Source organism: Mixophyes fleayi, unplaced genomic scaffold, assembly GCF_038048845.1.
Source record: "Mixophyes fleayi isolate aMixFle1 unplaced genomic scaffold, aMixFle1.hap1 Scaffold_3814, whole genome shotgun sequence".
Lineage (NCBI taxonomy): Eukaryota > Metazoa > Chordata > Amphibia > Anura > Limnodynastidae > Mixophyes > Mixophyes fleayi.
This window is the reverse complement of record NW_027447799.1, coordinates 1-24,055: the sequence shown is the minus strand read 5'-3', so window position 1 is coordinate 24,055 and position 24,055 is coordinate 1. Positions and strand designations below refer to the sequence as shown.

General features: G+C 37.2%; 1 protein-coding gene across 1 annotated transcript; it reads right to left on the bottom strand.

Annotated features, from left to right (window-relative positions):
* Positions 1-1,982: 1,982 nt before the first annotated feature.
* On the bottom strand, positions 1,983-22,211 carry LOC142133564 (mitogen-activated protein kinase kinase kinase kinase 3-like; the record flags this gene model as incomplete). Its single annotated transcript, XM_075194460.1, has 10 exons — positions 1,983-2,093; positions 4,571-4,652; positions 4,753-4,815; positions 5,446-5,577; positions 6,561-6,633; positions 10,096-10,138; positions 12,419-12,466; positions 17,257-17,312; positions 18,701-18,765; positions 22,121-22,211. Coding segments are annotated over 10 exons (764 nt in total), but the record flags the coding sequence as incomplete, so codon positions are not given.
* Between the last annotated feature and the right edge of the window lie 1,844 nt (positions 22,212-24,055).

Genomic DNA, 24,055 nt, shown 5'->3' with positions numbered 1-24,055 from the left:
CAAACTCAATGGTCAGAAAGTTCCAAAACCCTTTAAAGAAAAAAAAAAAATCTGCTTTTTGAGAACAATGTCATGACCACTGACAGTTCACTTCTAGTCATTGAGAAGCACTGCTAAACATGTAATAAGAGGGGGGAAGGGGGGACAGGAGAGTGCCATGGGCAATGTGGGAAAACACAGGGATATATGTGAAATGTAATTTAGTATATTCTATGCATGGTGCACCAAATTTTGGAAAAACTGCTCTTCTAGAAAGTCCGTAACACAGTTAACCCTTACTGCGGCATAGATGCTGTATTTTTTTTTTTAAATCCGTAAAGTGACCGAACAACTTATAACAATGATTTGCAAACTAGGGGCCTGATTCATTAAGGATCTTAAATGAAGAGGATCCTTATTTCAGTCTCCTGGACAAAACCATGTTACATTGCAAGGGGTGCAAATGAGTGTTCTGTTTTGCACATAAGTTAAATACTGCCTGTTTTTTCATGTAGCCCACAAATATCAACTTTAAATTTCAGTGTACAAATAAGCTATCAAGTATTTGTGTGCTGCATGAAAAAACAGGCAGTATTTAACTTATGTGCAAAACAGAACACTTTTTTGCACCCCTTGTATTGTAACATGGTTTTGTCCAGGAGACTGAAATAAGGATTCTCTTCATTTAAGATCCTTAATGAATCAGGCCCTAGATTATTAATGTTAATAGGGGGACAAGAATAACAAAAAAATGGATGGAGTAAAAGTATATAATTATAAAGTATAAAATATTATTGTACCTCACTGCATCACATCATACATAATATACTGCCAGTCCGGCAGTATGAATAAGGAGCAGGGTATATTAACTAATACAGAATGAAGATTCTAGATTCTGTGTTTCTTATTCTACTGTAATGCACTGCAAAATCTGCAAGCTCCACATATTACACAGCTACATAGGAAACATATTTTGGGGCTTGATTCATCAAGGAATGCAAAATGAACGTATTGTGCATTTAAAAAACAAAAGACGCATATAAATCAGGGACACACACGTCTCTATTAAACTACAATCGGAACGGAAGAAAAGTCTTTTGTTGAATATACTGGTCCAGAGACTCTCTGCCTATACACACTTTCCGTATTGAGACAGATGCAACACATTCCTGGATACATACAATACATATGTGGAATATAAAGTCCCACCAGAAAACAGAGAATAAAAAGTATTCAATATATTTCAGTCGTATCACTTGCACCAGCATTAATGAAAAAATCATAAAAAAAAAAAAGACAACGCCCTTCCCCCATAAAATATATTTATCAGGATGTTCTTAATGTCTACTGTACATAAAATACATTTTTACAGTTGCTCCTGATTGCAAACACACGTTCTAGCATACATACGTGACGGTTATCACTATCACTCAGCTGGTGCAAGTGATACGACTGGAAAACACGTAGCTCAAAGATGTCCAAAGCTTGAATCGGATGTTGCAGCGTGCACCCGAGGTTGGCATGCCCTCCTTGTACACTGACTACGGGCATACAGCCCTTCCCCTCCCTGTTCCACCCACGAACTTGTAGGCTCTCGGAGGTGTCATTTATTGTGAACATGAATTGCGGTCTTTGGCGTCAGTTTTTCGACTGCAGTGTGCAAAATACGGCACGTATCGGCATTTACATTCCTTAATGAATCAGGTCCTTAGTGCGCAAGTCACAATAATGTGTTTGTCCAAAGTAAAACCTCACACAGGTTAAAATGACTGTAAGTATTCATCTATCAAGATCCATTTTACATATAGTCCAAGAGCACCTTTCTATTGCACTATGTGCAATGGCAAACAAGTGATATGTGTGGATTTGGTGCATTAACGTTTATACCACATTTCTTCAATCTCTTACTAGATACATGTGATGTAAATAAAACAAGATAGCCTTTCTGGTACTTTAATACTCAACACATCGCACTGTACACTGTGGTGATGAAATACTCTTACCTCCGGGTCATCGTCATCAAAGTCATGGTAACTAGAGTGGTCAGGATTATTCACCTTATCCAGCAATTCAATAGCAAGTGTGCGATTTAATGGCTGTGAAACAAAAGGATGCTACAAAAAGCAAGAGAATGATGTTATATGAATACAGAACAGTGCACACACTGACAAAAATCACTATATAATCTGACAGACTTAATTACTTGTCATATTTTATCTTCCTTACAGTACAATTGCACTTTGCTTCTCAAAATGTAATAAAAATGTAATATATACATCAGTGCAGCAAAACAGATTTCATGATATATACACACAGTACATTAAAAATGATATACTAAAGTTTGATTATCTCTAGCCTGTGGCCATTCAGGCGTCTGACAGTAAGTAGGTAGTAATGACTGCTTGTTTAAGAACAAAGAAGAAGTACATTAGTGGCCTATTACAGTTATCACAATACATGCTGTGGAAAGCTCATTATGTTGTCTATGACATCACATTCTTCAAAGGCTTCAGAAAAGATGACTACAATACAATAATGTCAGGAGAAGACAGACAACAGCTACTATTTATATTACATCCATCTATAAAATAGAAGGGTTTCTAGAGAGACAAGGATTCAGGGTGTATGATAAAGATGTTTGAAGGACAAGCTCTACAACACTGATGGGACTATTACAGCTTGAAGGAATCCTTGATCTTAGTCAAAAAGATTTTTGTGTTTGTGGTTTCATATCAGAGAAAGTGTTCACAAGCAGATGATAGATCGGGACACTCCAGCTCGCTAGCTCTATTATATCCAAGTAAGCTGTATTAGACACAGCCATTTAGTGCTGGCAAAAGGGGAGATTTTACAGCCCTTCAAATTTAAACTAATCACACATATTTGGTATTATTATTAGTTTCAGGAGAGCTAGTGCATTGAATTTTAGGTAAAACAATGGGCCTGCATACACACACACACACACACATACACACACACACAACCTGTGAAATGCCAACTTTCGTTCTAGAATAGTAACACTAACTGTACACTCACGTTCCTCCACCCTTTCAAAACTCCTTATTTGAACTTCCACTTTTCTGCCATTCCCAGTTGACTATTTACCCCACACATGAAGCTATATTTTGACCCACCTCTGATTTTCTTCCAACCTTCATAACACTTCTACTAACCATACTAACTTCCATATCATATTTATTTAACATGCAACATCTGTTTCCCCTCCTCCGGGCCCATGCACATTAACCTAAAACCCATTAGGGAACACTCCCCCCACAATCAAAAATCCTTTGTCTTCTACTTTTTATGGCTTTACTTTGACAAAGCATTCAATAACTAAACACATACATCTGCCTTAGACCAAGTAGCCATTGACACACTCTATTGCAGTAGCGGGCAGTAGTGAGTGACCTGTGGGGGCGATGAGAGTGGCATGAAAGGGAGAACTGGGTGACAAGTGAGGAGCATTATGGGGCATATGAGGAGGTCAGGTTGGCATATGGAGAGGACTGAATGGCAAGTGGGGAAACTGAGTGGATACAAGTTCAATAAAAACACAGGGTATTTATGACAAATGATACACAGGAGAAATGTGCTGTAAAACATAGTAACCACACAGATTGTATCATCTTTCTAATACAGTTTAGAAAGTAAAAGCAAATGTTGGAATGGTCACTATGGGTTACAAAACTTTTACCTGTGCACCAGTTTTCACCCAGTCCCTAAGACTCAAAGGGCTAGATTTACTAAGCTGCGGGTTTGAAAAAGTGGGGATGTTGCCTATAGCAACCAATCAGATTCTAGCCTTCATTTATTTAGTACCTTCTACAAAATGACAGCTAGAATCCGATTGGTCGCTATAGGCAACATCCCCACTTTTTCAAACCAGCAGCTTAGTAAATGTAGCCCAAAGTTTCATTAACACTCAAAGTAAAAAAATAAAACCAGAACAGAGTTCCTCCCATAAATTAGCATCCCTCCACCACCACACAAAACTGACAGTGGGAGTCCTAACACCTTGTATCCATTGTCTTAAATTGCAGTAAGATAAGCAGGAGCTGCCATCTTCCTACTTCCACAGAGGTTGGAGCTACTGGGTTAAAGTGAAACAGCTGTAGACAGAGAATGATTCTCCTAACACAGTCAGGGGCCGTGTTTAGTGTACACTCCTCATACAGAAACATAGGATCTGATCAGAGAACTCCACCTCTCCAAAGCATGTTAGGCTCAGAAGATGTCAGCTCCTTTTTATGTCTAGGGTAGAAGAACCCCTCATGGTCTTGTACCTGGAGAAAAGCTAGCTTTAAAATGTTCCTCACTGTTAATACTTACAGGAGGGAATCACACTCTACTGCTGACTTCATACACTACAAATTCATTCATCTTTCCAAAAGCTGTGGCAGTAAAACTGCGTGTAGTTGAGAACAATATAAGAGCAAACTGTATGTTAGTAATAATCTTACTTTCACTGTCCCAATATATGATTATTAACACTGTGTCTGAAAACCAAGTGTAAGGAGTATGAAATCAGCAGTAAAGAATACTCAAACATAGACATAAATACAGTCACATACACACAGCATTATATTACCTGTAATAATTTCTCGGCTGTTGGTCTTTTCTTAGGATTTTTTGTAAGTGCCATTTTGACAAAATGATGGAAACTATTTGACCTTCAATGTAAAAATGAAGAAAAAAAAAAAATATGAATAGTTGCACCAATGAAAAATAAATGTGTGAGAAAAGCGAATCATCATGAATTACACGGCTTACCATTTCATCTTATCTTTTAACTTCGGAGGCTGAAAGTTGCTCTTAGTCATTAGAAATAAGGCCCTGGAAGCACATAACAAACCAATATTATTGAGAAATAATGAGATAAAGTCTGGTGGGCAGCAAAACTCTGGTTGGAAATTACATAATTACTGCACATTATTACCTCTAAAGGATTCACGTTAAAGTGATAATGACTAAACATTTTTGGAATGTTTTCAATCAATTTTAGTTTTAAACATACATCACCTGAAATAGTTTTTCATCAGAAAAAGATTTGATTATTTAAAACACAAAAAACTAGTCAATTGTCACCACTGGAAGCAGCAGGCAGCAGTATTGAGTAATAATAAAAAATAAATAATGTACAAACAGATGAAGGATGGAGGAAAAACACAATTTCATAAGCAATATAGAATTTACAAATGTTTACTTACATAGAGGAACAGGGATATAACACAGAGTCTTTTACAACCCAAACAATGCCCTTGTAAGTAACAGTGATCTCCTGCTCAGAACAATAGGGGGACCTGCTGAAGCGCAGGTAAATAACATTTGTTTTTTGTTTGATCATACTTAATTCCAATCACATTTTCTAAACACATTTTTAGCTTTGGGTGGAATTAGCCTTTAAACCAAAACAACAATACTGGATAAATGTTTAAGTGATTTGTATATGTGAAACCAACTGACCTCATTGGATGTAAGTCAAACATAGGAGGCTGAAGCTCTGCAAGCTCTATGGAGGTTATACCGACTGCCCAGATATCACATAACTGGTTATATCCACCTTTCCTCTCCACCGCTGCCACTTCAGGAGCCATCCTGAAAACAAAATGTATTGTCAGGGACTATGTTGCATATTCTTCAAAATGTCACAATAAAACATGCAATTAATTATATTGGGGAAAATGATTTGACACATTTGTTTTGATCATTTTTGATTATCTTCTTGTATACCGATCACATATATAAAACACACAGGAGATAAGTCTATATCACCTCCAGAATGTGGTGCATATGTGGGGTGGTTTGACAGTGCAAACTGCATGCATTCCTGATTTAGCGTAAACACAAGCTGATCCCTACATGGCCCCACCTTCTGTCCAAATCATCACACTGCTCCCAGCCACCAATGTAATGCTGCCAACACAATAATGAATTGCACTAGACAGCCTTTTAACTTTATTCAAATTAGATGCTGATGTGGGATGAAGACCCCGTGACACTAATAAAATGATCATTCAGAATTAATGTGCAGCAAGCCGGCAGACTTCCTGCAGTTTGACACTGCCCCATAGAGCATCTTAGGAGCACAGTGAGCGTGAAGAATGATCACACTTTTGCATTTCTGTGTAGAAGTTAGCTAACTTCATGTAAAAAGGTACATGTTTACGCTGTAACGGAAAAAGATAAAATTGTACAAGAAATGTTTATTCATATGTGGTCTGTTTGGATATCTGTTTAATGTGTAAGTCTGCTGATACACACACTGTAATGTGTATTTTTCTATATTATGGATGTTAAAAAACTTAAGTGCAGTACACAACCTGTTATACTACAACATTCAATAACAATCATGTGCAATTATGTTTTTAAAGAAGACAAAGAATAGATTTCAGGCACAATGCTTACATCATGATATATGTGCTAGCTATTCAGTACAAACATTTAGGCAAAAACATTTACATTTAGGTAAAAACATTTACACAATGCCTTTAATTAAATGGACTCTGGTTATTTGAAAAGCATATTTACTGTAACTGATTCCCTTTTAACGACCAATAAAAAAGGAAATAACATTTTACCAGTATGGGGTTCCAATGAAAGATTTCCGTTTTGCTATGGTGGCAGTAATCTGTGCTGACACTCCAAAATCCGCTGTAAACAAAACAAATTCAGTCCTTTAGTAACACTAGAAGCACATATTCAAATAGCATTCTACATAATGTCATATAGATTGACCTGTAAAATTCACCTGCATAACATATATATGCAAACTGCACTATAAGAAAAGGCTATATGTAAAATCCACAACTTTAAACACTCCAAGATGTTTTCAGAACTAAATATACTGTATTTGCGATAAGACAGAGATTAATTAAATGTGTTTTTCAATGGTCAGCAATTGTACCTTTATCCAGAATCTGAAACACCCATAGTGTAAGTCTATTGGCACTTAGTGCAACATAAGCAAAATGATGTCCTAAGAAAGTTGTCCTACATGCCACATTCCCACAGTACAAATGGTTACATTGGAAACCAGTTATAAACCGAGAACTCTAATAGATTGTATGTAACCCATAAGAAATTCCAGATAGGTTCATCATCATGATTACCACTTATTTATATAGCACCACTAATTCCGCAGAGCTGTACAGAGAACTCGCTCACATGCCCCATTGGGGCTTACAGTCTAAATTCCCTAACACATACACACACACACACACAGACACACAGACACAGACTAGGGTCAATTTGTTAGCAGCCAATTAACCTACCAGTATGGTTTTTGGAGTGTGGGAGGAAACCGGAGCACCCGGAGGAAATCCACACAAACACGGGGAGAACATACAAACTCGTCACAGATAAGGCCATGGTCTGGAATTGAACTCATGACCCCAGTGCTGTAAGGCAGAAGTGCTAACCACTACGCCACCATGCTGCCAAGTTATTATTTTATATAAATGACCATCAGGGTCTAAGTCTTATGTACAAACTGATATGGGATCTTTTACCCACAAAACTGGAATAAGCCTTTAAATCATCTTAAGTTCATTAAATGTATGGACATTTTTACATATTTTTTATGAATACTATCTTTTCAGAGTCACATTGCTCGGTTTCGGATAATGGCTCAGTATTTAGTAACTAATTGTGAAAGAGATGCAAAGTCTTATTGGGCACTGCAGACCTGATGAAAGGGTCAACTTGTACAAATCAAGATCACTGAAGTATAAATTATTGTCAAATCAACCAACCACTAAGTAGTAACTGAATCAGGAAGCGATAGTTGCTGTTTTACCAATAATAAAAGCTGTGAAGTCCGCTTTGAACAAGTGAAAAATGTTACAAACCAATAAAATGACAGCGCTTCTAACGCATTCTGGGAAATCGTGGTGCTGCTTTGAAAGGGTGACATGATCAATTGTAAGCCATATAATAATCTATTGTAACATGCAGCAGTATCAATTCACAGATGGGTTACAACTACTCAAAGCTTTAATGTAAGTGTAATGTAAACCTTTTAAGTAATAATCAAAGGAAAAAACATAAAGTGGTGGAACATAAGCATCAGCCTCCAGTTCACTTCCAAATTTGCTCAGTCCCTAAAAAAATCATCTAGGCAACACTGAGATACACAATGCTTTTATTGTGTACAATTTTGAACACAAATGCAACAAATGTAATTCAATACAGTGACAGTATAGCAACGTCTGACATTAAGACGCTTGTCACAGTACAATGCAAAAACAGACATAATTTTTCCCCCCATCAATATAAGGTAGATAAACAGATTATTAAATTTGATTTAGAATTTAGGAGTGCAATCAGTAATTTATGGTTAGATATAAAGCTTGACAAGGGATTATGGTTTAGACCTTAGGTACACTGAGATGCTTGGATTAATGTGAGGTCTACGGTTCGAGCTTAGAATAGGTTTATATATGGAATCGTGCATTCCCTCCTCTAAATTATATGAATATTAGACAACATAGTGGAGTTCTATGATCATATAAAAGCCCAGGTCAAAAGATTTGATATACCTTCTAATAATAATTTACAGTACGGATACATTATTTGTTTCTACACACATTTTGCTAATGTATACTGAAGTGATGGCATCAGAACTCAGAGTTCATACATACATTAACATCGCCTGTGTATTAGATTTGATTTAGAGCTTGGTGTAATGTTAGAACTTAAGTTGAACAAGGAGCTTGAATTTGTATTGAAAAAAATAAGTGGGCTAAGGCTATGGATATAATTTTTACTTCATCATGGACTAAGCAATTAATTTGGTCATCATTTAGACACTTCTCTTTTCTGTGAGGAATGTTGTCTTCTTAGAATCCTGAGCAAGTGTAATAGTGAAAAAGATAGATCTGCACATCAATGTCATAGTTATGCGGTTTGTTACAGTAGAGAAAACTGCATGTGGAGGCCAAAGACTAGTAAGGGGACATAGGCACACAAAGTGTCAAAGTGTGATTATCCACCTTTGAATTGGAAATGTAGTGTTGAGCTACCTGGCATGATGAAAGCTGAGCAAACTCCCCCTTTTGATGCTTTCTTAGAACGGCCCTTACAGGACCCACATTATGAGATCAAATATGAGTTACTTCATAGATGGACTAACCCACCAGCGTTATATGGAAAACAGAATGAGCATCTTGCAGTATAATACCAGAGTGCTACCTGAAACCTCAAGGGATGGGGTGGTGAGGGGAAATCAACCTTAAGTACTGGATAATCACAAATACACACATATAACTCAAATAACCTTCTATATTGTCAAATCAAGCAGCAGGTATGTAAACATTTCCCGCATTTCCTGTTTCTGTGGGGATAATTTGTTAACCAGATTCTTTTTTTTTTTCTTTTTTACAAACGTTTCTTCATACATAAGTGACATGTCTCAATGAATATCATGGGCAGTGCGGTAAACCAAAGCCTTATTTTCTCAGCACATCTGCCCTGGAATGCTTGGATAATAATCAGCTAGAAACATCCGTGCTCTCAGGAACGTGATCATTAAAAATTCAAGATGCAGTACACTTTGCAAGCTAGCAACCAACAATTCAAGAATGAATATAAATAACCTAAATATTGCCCAGAATGCTATCTGTGTGACTCATTTCTAAATAGAGGCTATAAAAAGCGGTGGAATTTGTTTTACATTTTAGCGTGGATTGAAAAATCGATCTATCTGGGAATTCACTACTTGATAACTGTATTGGCAGCGCAGCACTTGAAACAGGGGAGTCGCTCTGACATGAACTGCTTCTACCTGTCATTCCCGGGATTTGACTATGCGCTATTGTGAGTGAGTGGGGAGTTTTCCCATATGGTGTATATATACACACACACAATTGTTTTGATTTAGATTGTAAACTCCTAGGGACAAATCTATCTTTCATCATATATCTTTTATACAAAAACCTTTCTTTTTAACATTTTATACATACTTTGCATATTAGTTTTATTTTGCCGTGTCCTTTATTTTCTCTTTAAAAGATTGATTCTCAGCACAGCATAAAAGTATATGTCAGGCAGACTTTGTGCAAAATCCAATCAGTCTACTGTAAATAGGCAAAAAGGACACTACATAATATCACTTACCTAGCTTTACATGACCATTATCTGTTAGAAGAATATTTGCTCCCTAAAATTAATTAAAAAAAAACATGCATGTAAATAAGACATCACTAAGATTCAAAAAAGTTTTTGAAACACACAGAATAGCACAGATCCATCTTATTTCGAGAAATAGTAGCTTGAATACACGGACATTATTATCGTGTCCGTTCACACCTATTAATCAAATAGCTACATACAAAGGCTTACACGATTCTTGCCCTTATTCTTTCACTTCTAATCCCATCCAAAAACCAATATCCTTCATTCTGCTTCGTTGCACTGTCATCATGCCCTGTACAAGTAAAATTGTGGTGTGGAAAACAATGCGTATGAAAATGTCAGAGTGGCTCTCAGCACTGGTCCACATGCATCTGCAGTAATTAAACTTTGTCCAAGAACACAATATTCACTCTGCCTCATGAAAAGGCAATAATGATTTAGTCTTGTGACAAAGATTAAAAACCTGTCAAATGAAAAAGGGATAAAAAAAAATATATATGCCGCAGTGGGCAAAGCCACCCCTGTGCTGTTTATTAAACACGTTACTACTTGACATGGCTTAATTGAAAATATTGAGTTTTCATGTACTCATTAACTGGTGCCTTGTAATACTTATATATAAATATTTTTAGCAAAAGTGTGATATACAGCATAAAGCTGGAGATGAGAAAGAGCTTATTCCATAACTATAGGACATTCCTGCCCCAAATAAAATTAAATTGGAGTCTATAAAAAAATCAATACTCATTTGTCTAGTTGACCAAGGGGTAAATTTAGCAAACATTCTAAAGAGGAAGAGTGGAGACGTTGTTCATAGCAACCAATCAGATTAATGCTAGAATCTGATTGGCTGATATGGACAACACAACCACTTTTTCTTTTTAGAATGTTTGATAAATCTACCGCTGTATGTTAAAGACCTTTTAAATAATTTCATTTACTGAAGCTACATGGGCTTTTTTTTAACTACTATGATGATTTCTGAAACTGCCACCTTCCATACACTATCTACAAAACAGAGGAAAAGTCCATAACAAAAGTACAGAATCTGAAAATGTTGAACCAGGCCTCTTTAATGGTCATTGTGCATTATGCTCCAGAGGCATGGGGGTATATTTACTAAACTGTGGGTTTGAAAAACTGGAGATGTTGCCTATAACAACCAATCACATTCTAGCTGTCATTTTAAAGGATGCACTTATTAAATGACAGCTAAAATCTGATTGGTTGCTGTAGGCAACATCTCCACTTTTTTAAAGTTTAGCAAAGATACCCCATGAAGTGAACTGTTGAAACACAATCAATCTTCTTGCTGTGTGCATACTATACATACAACACTTATTTCTCCTGGAAAATCATTTGTTAAATGGTTTTCCAATTAAAATATATGTCATTTTTAAAGAGGGCGTCAAAGGAGCAACTTTTCACTTTGTTTTTCCCGCAGGAAGAAGCAGCTTTGGTGGCGCATGCCCATTCAAATTAATGTTTGTTTGTTATTATGGTGCCTTGCTTGTATATCTTGTAAATACTGCTTTCAGCGTTTAGTCCCATCAAAACACGTGCTGAGGCAAACAGGTTCTTCAAAGAACTCTACAGACTCTCTCCAGCCCCTGTCGCACTAACAATTAAGCTGCTGTCGCATTATAATTTCTTCTCGTGAAAGACTAAAAAGGAGCACTATATACGAAACAACTTTTTAATTAATTAAAGCCCTATATGGAGGATATTTTTATACATTTAACCATGAATACTTACATTACACAAATAGAAAGGGAATATACAAATATATGGGTTAGAGTCCTTTTTAATAAAGAGTTGTTTTAGAAGACTTAAAAAGACACAACGAAAACCACTCCAAGCTGTTAGTACAGTGCTGGCATTTAACTTGCAAAAAGGATTAGCAATAAGTTAAAATATCAGAAACATCATGGTACAAGACATTTGACATACATATTTCTTAAGGCTGAATACTGTTAAACAACTCCTAGAATTTCTTATGGTGGCCACAAACACAACAATATCACAGCAGATATTGGTCCACCAGCCTAATATCAAAGCGTGTGTGACCCAACTGCAATGATAATGATGTTACCATTATTGGGCACGTTAGTAAATACAGCTGGAAGATAACTGCTTTCAAGTTGTCTCTATGGTCATCTTCCGACTGCGCTAATAAGCCCCAATAATGCCGTAAATAAACTCACCCAATTCAGATCTCATCCAATTTATGGGTATAAATTGGATGATATAACATATCGAATAGTGCCAAAACAATGAAACAGTGAGAGCCTAAAGAGTTTCTTACCTTTATATCCCTGTGCATTTTCCCTTTAACATGCAGATAATATAAGCCCTAGAAGAACAATAGTAGTTTAAAAAACAATGTAGAACATTATGAAATCATAAAACAAATAAAACTAAATATAAAATCTAAACAGTAGATTAATTTACATAAAAATGATCCGACTTGTAATACTTAAAGAACATTTTAATTCATTACTGTAAAAAATCCTTATATCTATAGCCTAGAAGCAGGATAATGCAACTACGGATGAAAATGTTACTGCCTAGAACAAGGCATAAATGTAATTAGCCACACTCAGCTGCTTCTACAGCAATAAGAATCCTATTGGGTCTAAAGTTGACACTTTCATTGTACTGATTAGCCAAACCCGCAACACCACCAAATAAGGAAATAAAGCAGGCACGTGTATACTAACTAAACTGCAATGCTTTGCAAGCACAGGTATTCCAAATACAAAAGACATAGTAAGAATGCAATGATCAGTGAGGAAAATAGAAGATTTTATAATCACTATTCCACCCTCACTTTACGTGAAATGTTAGACACCCATATGGTACTGCACAGGGGTAGGCAACCTGCGGGTCTCCAGGTGTTGTGAAACTACAAATCCCAGCATGCCTTGCCACCTATCTGCTGGTTATCTACTAGCAAAGCATGCTGGGACTTGTAGTTTCACAACACCTGGAGAGCCGCAGGTTGCCTACCCCTGGTATAGCACATATGAATCCTATCCTGGTTTAGTCTACAATCTATATTGTATAAAAAATATACTGTCTGAATGTAAGAGCTTCACATCACCACCCAGTGGTCATAAGTAGTAGTACAGTTTTATTCACTTTACCTTTAATGTTTGGAAATATTATTTGACTTGTGAAAATTTCAGTTATATATATCCCCCCCCACCTGTAAACATGGAAGTGGCCTGCGATGAGAAATCCCCCAAACTCTTAATAAATCCAATGGGAGTACTGGTTATCACACTTATGTGGAAGTACCCAGTATTGTTTTATCAATGTTTGTTCCCAATTGTAAAGCGCTACGGAATTTGCTGGCGCTATATAAATAAATGTTGATGATGATGATGAAGTACTCCTAAATGTTAAATACGTGAAATACACTGGAACTGGTGCTAAGTGCTACGTTTATTTCGTTGCACACAACTGGATAAAAACAGCATTTGCTCTGCTGTATTCTCAAAATATTGAACAGTCTATCTTAATTATACACTTTTTTCTTTTTTAAAGAAAGAACAACTTGCATATTAGCTTCCCAACTCTCACAAGACTGTGCGACAGACTGAACGAGTCGGGGAAGTATTCACCAGTTCAGGAAAATATCCTGGACGTAGCTGACATAACACAGACGTTTGGGCACGTGAGGCTTTCCAGGAGCTCTACCAGAATCTGCTTCTCTTCTATTAGCACAGAAGAATGGGGAAGTAGAAAATGGAAAAAGAACTCTAGAACTACAATGACGGCTTTGCTTCTCAGTCCACACGAGTGGAAAACACAACAATTACCATGGGAGTGCCAAGGAATCTGCTGACACGTATTGATTAAGTCATATGGTGCATGCCAAACATAAATGCTAGACTCAGGGAGAAAGAAGAACATATGCTTATTTAGCACTGAGTGGTTTTACTGCCTGGTATCCCAATCACATTACACATAGATTGTAAAGCAGTGAAAACTGAGAGTAGAGGAGAGATACCAATGATACATAGTAAGAAGCTTAAGAGTGGGTAAGAAACACTGCAAGTATTACAAGTCTCTAACACGCATGTGATCTCTAACACGTTCCCTCAATATCACGTTACAGTGCCTGGCATTTATGCTAGTGTTTGTACAAAATGCACTGGTAGCACAATACTTTATGCAAACATTTCTGAAACCTGAAAGTGCTTATGACTTGGCTACAATCTGACTAGTGTTAATCCTGTCATTGAAGGGCTGTTATGAAGGACTGTGGGTGTGGTGGAGGCTGTAGCACCTAGGCTTTCAGGATGCTGTATTGTCATGCTTGTGAATGCTATGACAGCTCGCCAGTGTGTGCGCACCCAGACACGGATATGAATTGCAGGATGCAGCTGCATGAACACAGCACGTGAATAGCAAAACTGTAGCATTAGCTGGAACCCTTTATTTTGGGGAATGATAATTCTGAACGTTTATTTTCACAGGCAAAGTTTATGTTGGGACGCTATTTGTCACTTTTTTTTTTTTTTAACTTTAAGCATTAACTAGTGTTCTGTCACGTGACTACAAGCGCTGAAGGATTGTGTAAAAATGCAGTATCTAGTGTGACTTAGCTGTAAGATTTCATTACGTTTTACCAGATTATGTGATAACTTTCAAATGCTGCCGAGAGCAGAACTACATCATCAGTGAATCATTAAGAAAAATAAAATGTAATCTGAGATGACAATTTAATAATTATATGCTATAAAATCGCCAAGTGCATTGAAATAAAGGTAAATGAAACACATTTATTTCAACAAATACATGTACAAAACATTCCGGAAAATGCAAAATCTGATGATACATGAGTGTGTAATCTGTGGGACAAGCAGTTTCCGTACAAACACCAGTGCACATCACTATCATATTTGGAAAATTTTCCTATGTGTATCAAACTACCTGTTCTACAGAAGAGGAAGTCATATTTTAAAGCTGCAATATCACATACACTTCTATAACTCAGTCTTGCATTTCAGCATCATTCATGAGGAGAAAATTACTTGATCTCTGAGTCATAGCCCTTCCTACATGTACATGCAGGTGGAAAAGAAGGGTTGGGGGATTGTGCTGTAAATGAGCATGTTGATAAGGGCATTGCAAAGCTTCCCTGCTAACAACATTGCATTTCATGTGACTATGGTTGAGTTGGATGTCGCATGACACTTAACAAAAATCACCACTGTGTAATTTCTTACCGGAAACCACAGTGATGTTTAGAAAAAAAACAAACAAAAAATAAATACCCACAATTTTTTTCATGACATTGCAGCTTTAAGACTATTGAAAAAAAAATCATGGAGGATTACATAACATTTGATTATGCTCATATACATTTCAAATCAAATGTCATAGCATGGCATCTTTTAACTATAGCTTAGAGAAAAGTATGTCTTTTTGTTTTGAAAACAGTTATATTTTAATATCAGTGTAAACAAAATATGTACAAGCAGATGATTGGGAATGGGCCAATGTAAAGTAAGGAAGTCTAAATCAAATATTTTCAAGGTTATTGGCATCTTAAGAAGAATATATGAAGTGATTCAAACTGCATGGGTTAGGGCTAAAAAATAATTCATACATTGTAACTTTGAAATGTTTACATACACATTTATTTATATACATAATTATATATGCCCAGATGCAAAAATAATTTTACTTATATATTTCGAAATAAAAATATTAAACATTAATAATAGGGCCACAATCAGCTGAGCATGTCTTATATTTATGTCAGTCAAAACTGTGGTACTGTATTGCCAGCTCCTGTCAATCATTTCAAACCTATCAATGTAGAATTAGTGAAACTGGAAATTAACATTGTTATAAGAGTACAGATAAACAGGTGACATAGAGAAGAGGAGCACAGTTAGTGGCTGAGCAGGCCAACCACTAAATGTTAAGCACAGATTTGATTGATAGGACTCATGAAATAACTTGTGGCTTCCTATTGGCTGAGATGTGACACCCACAGGCCCGGCGCTCCCATTAGGCAAGGTTAGGCACTTGCCTAGGGAACCGGGCTCTGGAGGGCGCCACAGAATGGTAAATTACTTTAAAACTGTGCGGCGACCGCTGACCATACCGGTCACGGCCGCCGCACAGCATTCAGATGCACGGGGAGGGGGGGGAAGAGGCTATTGCTCACCACCGCCGCCTCTCTGCTCCGTCTCCTCCCCTCCACTCACTAGTGTCAGTGAGTGGAGGGGAGGAGACGGAGCAAAGAGGCGGCGGTGGTGAGACAAGGTAAGGAAAGACGGGGTGAGCGCTGATTTTGTAAAAAATGCCTAGGGCGCCATGGACCCTAGCACCAGCCCTGGACACCCATCCTATCATGTGACATTAACTAGAGAGCATCCAAATGCCTCATTCCCCATTAGCTGTTAAATTTTGCACATTTCGCTAATGGAATTTGGCCTTCAGTGTTCCCAGTCCTACCCAAATCACACGACAATGAATTGACCATCATTATCAACATCATCATCAACATCATCATCATCATCCCAGCTCTATTAATAGGCTAAAAATTCTACAAAACGTGGATGTACAAATGTGAAAAAACCATGCTGTCAAAATGGTAAAGCAAAAGTGTAATTTAAAAACCAATATCATTGGAGCTTCTTGCATCTGGTAAATGGACTCTTTCAACACGAGAATCGGTTTGCGCTAAACTTCACCACAACTTTGCTCTCTAGAAAAAGGCATACACATTCACCTTTTGGGTCTCATGCCTTTCATAGCTCACTTGTTAGATTTTAAACATGCTGCTGGTTGTTATCAAAGGTTATAGTTTATATATACACACAGTAACTGTACTGCACTTTTTCTATACTTAAGACAGAAAGAAAAAATAAAAAGTATTGCAACTTTCAATGCGTATCGCTGGTAACTATTATAAAACTAAATAAAGAGAGTGCACAGTACAAGAGGTTAGCAGTGGGATGTTATAGAATGTTATGCTGCCTTCTCACACAATGACAGGGTACAATTTGCCTTTAGAACATTGCTGTGTATGTACTCTCCAGATAGGATTTCTAAGACAGCAAAACATCCAAGGTTACTTCTGACTCATATAACCCATAACACAACTGACAGTTAAAGTACCTGCAGCGTTTCCCGGGAAACATATGCGATCTGTTGTTCTGAGAGGGGCCCGGTTACTGTGGGGGGAAAGAAAAACACAAGAACATTTACTTTACATTAGTCCAATAATATAGGGTATGTAAATTATTAATATTCTTCAAGCAAACAGGTTTTCTGGTATTTTCAGAACAAAAAACTCCAGGATGTAGAACTCTGAGATAGAATACAGGCTATTAAATCCCTTTCTACGGACTACGTAACACTGCTCCTGAGAGCGATCGTGCCATGACAGATATTTTCTCTGCAGTCTGTGTTCCTTATAAAAGACCATTACTAAATCGTCCTGAGAAATCTAATTTCTGTGGACAAAAAAAACCCCCCAAAAAAACCCAAAAAAAAAACCCCACGTGTTCCAACCCTTACTAGTATTGTGAGAAAGACAGACTGGAAACTGGGGATTGCCTAAGCAAAGGGCACAACCTCACTTTCAGATTGCCCCTTTAAAATGCAGCAAGTCTATGTCAACTACAGTAAACCTTGTACAACCAGGACACATCGGCCACCTTGAATTAAACATCCCTTGACTTCTTTCTCCCATGCTGTAATACACAAGTTTATGTCTGGTCTCTCTACCCGCTGGTCTACTGCACACAGTCCTCTTATTCAGCCCCATTCCTATGCAATATGCCCTACAAGGATCAGAGCAGACAAATGTGTTTCCAGATATTGTAGTACCAGTACAGACGATACTAGTGATGTAAGTTCTCAGCTAAAGAGCCACATGTTGTATTAACTGGAACCATAATGAAACGTTAACATGTCAACTTGTTGGTCTCAGAAGACCCAGAGGGGAATTCAAATGTCATGTTGCTGCCTCGCATGTTGAGGTTTCTCAGGATGTTACAGTACTAAAACATTGCTGCAATAAGCAATGGGTTACTTACCATAATACCCAGAAGGTGCAAAGGAGCACATTAAGCAAAGCTCAGATGGGTCTTTGTGCACAATTGCACCCCCCAATAGTATTTTTCTAAACCATACTCTCCTCACCCAATTTCTGTTTTCAGCATGGTGCATCTCAAGTGCTAAGGTGCTCAGTCAACGCATCAATGTTTGACTACAGGTCTTTGAACATAACACAATGATCATAAGCCTGCACATGAATTAATGAATTAGGAAATACCTCATGAAATACATCTAGAGAAGCCCTGTGGTTTTAATTATACAATGCAGCTCGCATATGACCAGAAGACAATTACGACCATTCTGAGAACAGAGCCTATTTCATGCATTTGTCTGCACCAAGGCCTGAGGAACCAGAGTTACGGTGTTGCTCTCTCCAACTATTATGTGAAAACAGACCAAGAGTCTTTCATGCAGTAACCGTAACCCAAAACAGAAACATGCGGTTATCAACTGCAGCTTCCCTCCATCATCTTTAATATTGTATTAATCAATGTTTTACCATGGTAGATATCTTGTAATGAACCTCCACCACAGAACTCCATGCAAATCCAAAGCTTATCTCGCCTGTAAAAGAAGAATTGGACAAAATTGTGAATAAGAGAACTCTTAGTCAACATATGTGAAAGTACTATGGAAAGATTGTATGTAGAAGTATACCACAGCAAGATATAACCCTTCCCAACACATCCCAGAAAAGAAAAGAAAAACCCATCATCTAATAAAACCACCAACTAATGAGCTAAAATTAACATACTATAATCGTCCTTCGTGTTACTCAACAGTGCATACATATTAGAGGCATAGGATATTCAAAACATGATATAAGTACACCTGCTGTGTAGTGATGGAAGCTCATACACTATGGTTCCACTCGAATCCAGTCTACATGAAATTTAAACCAAGTAACGTTCCCTTATCTTGTTGGTCTCAGAAGACACAGAGGGGGAATTCAAATGTCCTGTTGGTGCAGAACACAAGAGGCGGGGTTTACATCTGTAAACCCCGCCACTTGTGTTCTGCCTGGTGTGTTGTTCCTACACCAGAATGCAGATTCTGAACCTGCCTCACTGACCTGTTAGCAATATGGTGATGTTAGAGATCACACTGATCAAGGCACAGGCAAATGACTTTGTAAAATGACAGAATACATTTAGTCAGGTTTTGCTTTGAAACTCATTTCCCTATACCACTGCTACTTTTCATTCCCTTTTCTGTGTGGACAATGTGACAGAAAAGAAGGAGCGTTTATCAACATGGAGCAACAGGAAAGGGGAGTTTAAATAACTCTCGAAAAGAAAGGAGGGCACAGTTTTATAACAATTATTTATTTAAATTCTGGTACCTCGGATAAATGTCTATTTCATTTTGAACAAATACTGCCTCGTCCATCAGATCTTGTTATATGTTTCTAAATATATCCTGATGATTAAAGATTATTAAATATATTTTACAACCAAATTAGCGCTGCTAAGGCTACTATTTAATTAAATATGTCATCAGTGGGATACACAGAGAAAAAGCTCATAAATGTCAACTTTAAAACTAAACCTTTGCAGACTTTAAAGAACAAAACTATAAGGAAATGTGTGAGATTATGGACTCCAGCTTTACTAGGAGTGCCATTTCCAGACTGTTTCCCTGTATGCTGTAAGGATGTTAGCATAATAAGTTTTATTGCAGATATTACAGACGGGCAGGCTTGATTGCCTCAGGGACGTGTGGCTTGTCTGCTCTCATAAAGTGAATTCACTCTGCAGTTCACTGCAACAACTGGCAAGAGAAACAATTAAATGGCTCTCTCAGAAATTGGACATACTTGTTCAGTTTCTCTTACTCCATCTGGAAATAGATTTGTTATAAAATGTTGAATGTGAATATTTCCACTGTGTCCTGGCACACACACTCTGGAACATTTAACTGGTTAAAAGCCCCTTTTTGAGTACATATCATTGGATACAATATTTAAAATTCAAACCTAATGTGGCTATATAACCAATATCATCAGGCTATGGGTCAGCTATCGCAGCGTGTGTTGCCTCATTTTAAACATGGGGGTAAAAGTATCAAGCTGAGAGTTTTCCGGTGGGTTTGAAAAACCAATCAGATTCTAGCTATCATTTATTTAGTACATTCTACAAAATGATAGCTAGAATCTGATTGGTTGCTATAGGCAACACCTCCACTTTTCAAACCCGCTGGAAAACTCTCAGCTTGATACATTTACCCCCATGGTGTTTGATAATGAAATCGATCAGATCCTCATCATGCATGTTGGAAAATACAACGGGAAAATAACCAATCTTGTCCTGTTTGTGTCGTCATCTTCCAGCCGTACTAACAGATCCCAGTGTGAGCTGGAGGTGGACTTGCTCCTCTACTTACGCGTCAAACAGCTAGACCGTATTTAATCTGTACACCCCCGTGAGTGGTCAAATTGTACTGTGATGCTGTGGCTTGGCTCTCAGGCTGAACTGCAAGATCTGCCCATGTTGGCCAGCTTAACAAACTACTCCGACTTGAGTTACAATTGAGCAAGTCAAACAAATTTGACCATGTGTGAGGTGGTCACACACGTGTTAACCGGCTCAAAAATATGGGAGCTTAAATTCATATATTTGAACTATTTTTAGATGCAAACGGTGGTCCTCAACAAATCGATAAAAGGCAATATTCAAACTTGGACCACAGCAGTGTTCACTGTTTGATTTAAAAGGATGTTAAAATATTTCTTGAAAAATATTATATTAATAGGATTTTAAAATACAAATTTTACAACCAGTGAACCTCGGAAGTGAAAGCAAACTGCAAATTTAAATCCACAAAGTTGAATCTGGTTGTACTAAAGACGGTACTGCAAACCTATCAATTGAATCAGTAGACTTGATCAAAAAATTTTTTTTTGGGGGGGGGGGGGGGGGGGGGGGCTTTTTATTGTAATATTTATGAGCATATTTATTCCTGACACTTGCATTACAAAGATGTGGACCTTCATTTAAGAAGATTTTAACAGGTATGTGGAAGCATATCCTCTCTCACTCATTTAGAAATACAGATATATTAATGGAGACCCGCCATTAATTATCAGATTACATTTTAAACATATATGACTTCATTTAGTATATACATGTAAAGATGCACCTGCATTTTTACATAGTGAATACAATAGAGTGCATAGGTGCGTCCCGAACCAGATATGGCAGTCGTCGTCATCATCCTCAACTCGTAAACTTGGCTTTTTGGACCTGCAGATACGCTTACTAAAAGGTATATCTAAGAATATATGTAACCCAAAATAGAACACATCAGGAAAAGAATAGATAACTGCATCTGCAGCCCCTTACTGCACGAGTGATCCTGATCTGTCTTTCCTAGCGTAAGGGACTTGTAAGGAACTCTGGGGATAAGGAAACCCACACAGACCATAGATGGAACGTTTCCCATTTATTACAATAGGGTGGAAATATCATGGAAATTATGGGGACCTTAAAATGAATAAGAGCTTCTTGGAGATTTTAAATCAGTGCTGGTGAAATATAACCTTATAGTTTTTCAAATGGATAGAAATCGCAAAAAAATTGCTACCTCATAGATAAGATAGTTGGGCGATAGAATTCCTGTTTTTGTTGTTGTCGGTTTCAGGCGATTTTGATCGATTTAACAAAAAAAAAAAAAAAAAAGATTGAAAAATCTACTTTTAGTGGTTCCCTCCCCACAGTGATTAAAGATCAATACAACAGAGAGAAACAATGACATGGTGACATTGATCATGCTTTTAGATGTAAAAGCATAGACTACAAAAAACATTGTGTCTATTTAAAGTTTAGTGTCTCTTTTAAGTGCAACTACTAATTATATTACAGATATACGGTAGTATCTATAGTCTGCTGAATCTTAAATATTGGTGCATCTAATACTTTACCTCAGGTAGCTGCCAAAGTAAGCCACAATGTTTGTATGCTTGCAGTCTTTCATCATTATGATCTCCCGCTGCACCACCGCAAAGTCTTCCCCTGGAAAAGATTGTATAAAAAGGGTGATGATGGATATCCATCTGCACATTAGGTTTTTTTTTTTTTATCAGAAAATAATCTCAGAATACATAAATATGTAAAGCAGTAGAGTCATATAGAGCATGCAAAGATGACAAACAGTACATGAAAAAAGCAAAACATATTTTTGTTGTTCCAAATCCTATGGAGATCAGAAAAATAACACACATGTTCTCTATTAATAAAATAGTTATTTGTTCTTTTGAATTATAGCGCAATGTGCAGACATTCAGAATATAATTAATGTGTCATCTTTTATGATAAATGTTTTCATCAAAGAAATGGAAAGATAATTCTGTACTCGGCACTAAGCTTAGTAAAAAAATAACGAAAAAATAAAAATCACAACCACTTTTCTGCCAAACAAGAAAACAATGAGCTGCTGGTGTCTGCAGAGTGAAATAACATTGCACGAGCTGACAGAATGCCACATGGATATTTGATGCTGCCTGCATTTATGGGTATTATGTTTTCATACTTTTCTTTATTCATTTTCCATAGACATTCTCTTAGCCTTGAGAAATATAACATTATTTATCTAGCCCGAACAGAAGCTTAATTTGTAATGGACAGTAATTAACATGAAAACCATTTCTGAGAAAATTAGCTTTGAAACTGTGACCTTCTGTCTCCGTCTTTTAATCACTGCTATATAGCCTAAGGCAACACATAAGTAGAGACCTCAGCTGTCTATGAGACGCCAAGGGTCCAGTGATGTGCCAGTCACTGATGTTGTTTAGCCTCCTGTTAGCTAAATAAGGGAGTGCCTGGCAAGTGACCTCATCAGGGACTAGAGGGCACACCAGGGGCAGTTACATCTGAGGGCCTGATATAGTGGGAATGTAATAAGTTTACTTTATTCCAGTGATGCGGTAGAATGCCAGGTTTACACTGAATCCTGGGTTTAGACCTTTAAATGTCAATTTTGTGATATAACTTAATCAGACAATAAATTGCTAGAATGGGTGTAATCATTGTTTGTTTGTGTTGCTCGGCTAGTACCCCCTCCTAGTATTTGTTTACCCTGAATGTACCAGTTGCAGGAAAATAAGGTTAAACATTCAATTTTATTTATAAACATACTTTATTCAATCACTGGTAGTCAAGTATAAATAGTTTCGTTATTTCAGGTATCCTACATGTTTAAAAGCTGCCTGTAAAGTGTAAACTCTTAGGAACGGGGCCCACTCCACCCTCTGCTCTTGTCTGCACATGCTTTGTCAACCTCATCTGCAATTTTATGTATGAGTTGCCTCTACCGTTAGTCCAGCACTGACTGAATGATGATGCTTTGGAGGGTGGAGCTTTTTGAACTTACATCACTCAGTGGCAGAACAGAAACCAGAGTCTGAATAACAAGCATGTTGCTCCCTAACAGCTGTGGGATGTGTCTTTTGATACTGTATTTGTGACAGAAGGATACAGTACAGTCAACTGCTCTTTACTGTTTAAGCTTTAGTGGAAAGTCGGTACAAGAGTTGATGCTTTCTATAATGCTTCTTATAGCAAATGTACATTTTGGTATTTGCATTTACCATCTGATTTAATACAACCAGCAAACATTTTAAGTTGTGGATTATAATGTTAATAAGTTTCCTAATGCGGCTACCATCTGAATTTAGGTGTAAAATTTGAACTTAAGTCACAGCAACTAATCAGCAATTGGCTTTTATCTGCATAATACAAGGCAGTCAAAGAAAGTAAGTGTATGATTGGTTAATCTGGCTTAGTGACACGTTTAAACCTACTGTTAAAGCAAATTTCTAGTAAGATTTTTACTAGGCCATTTTACTCTATACATTGCA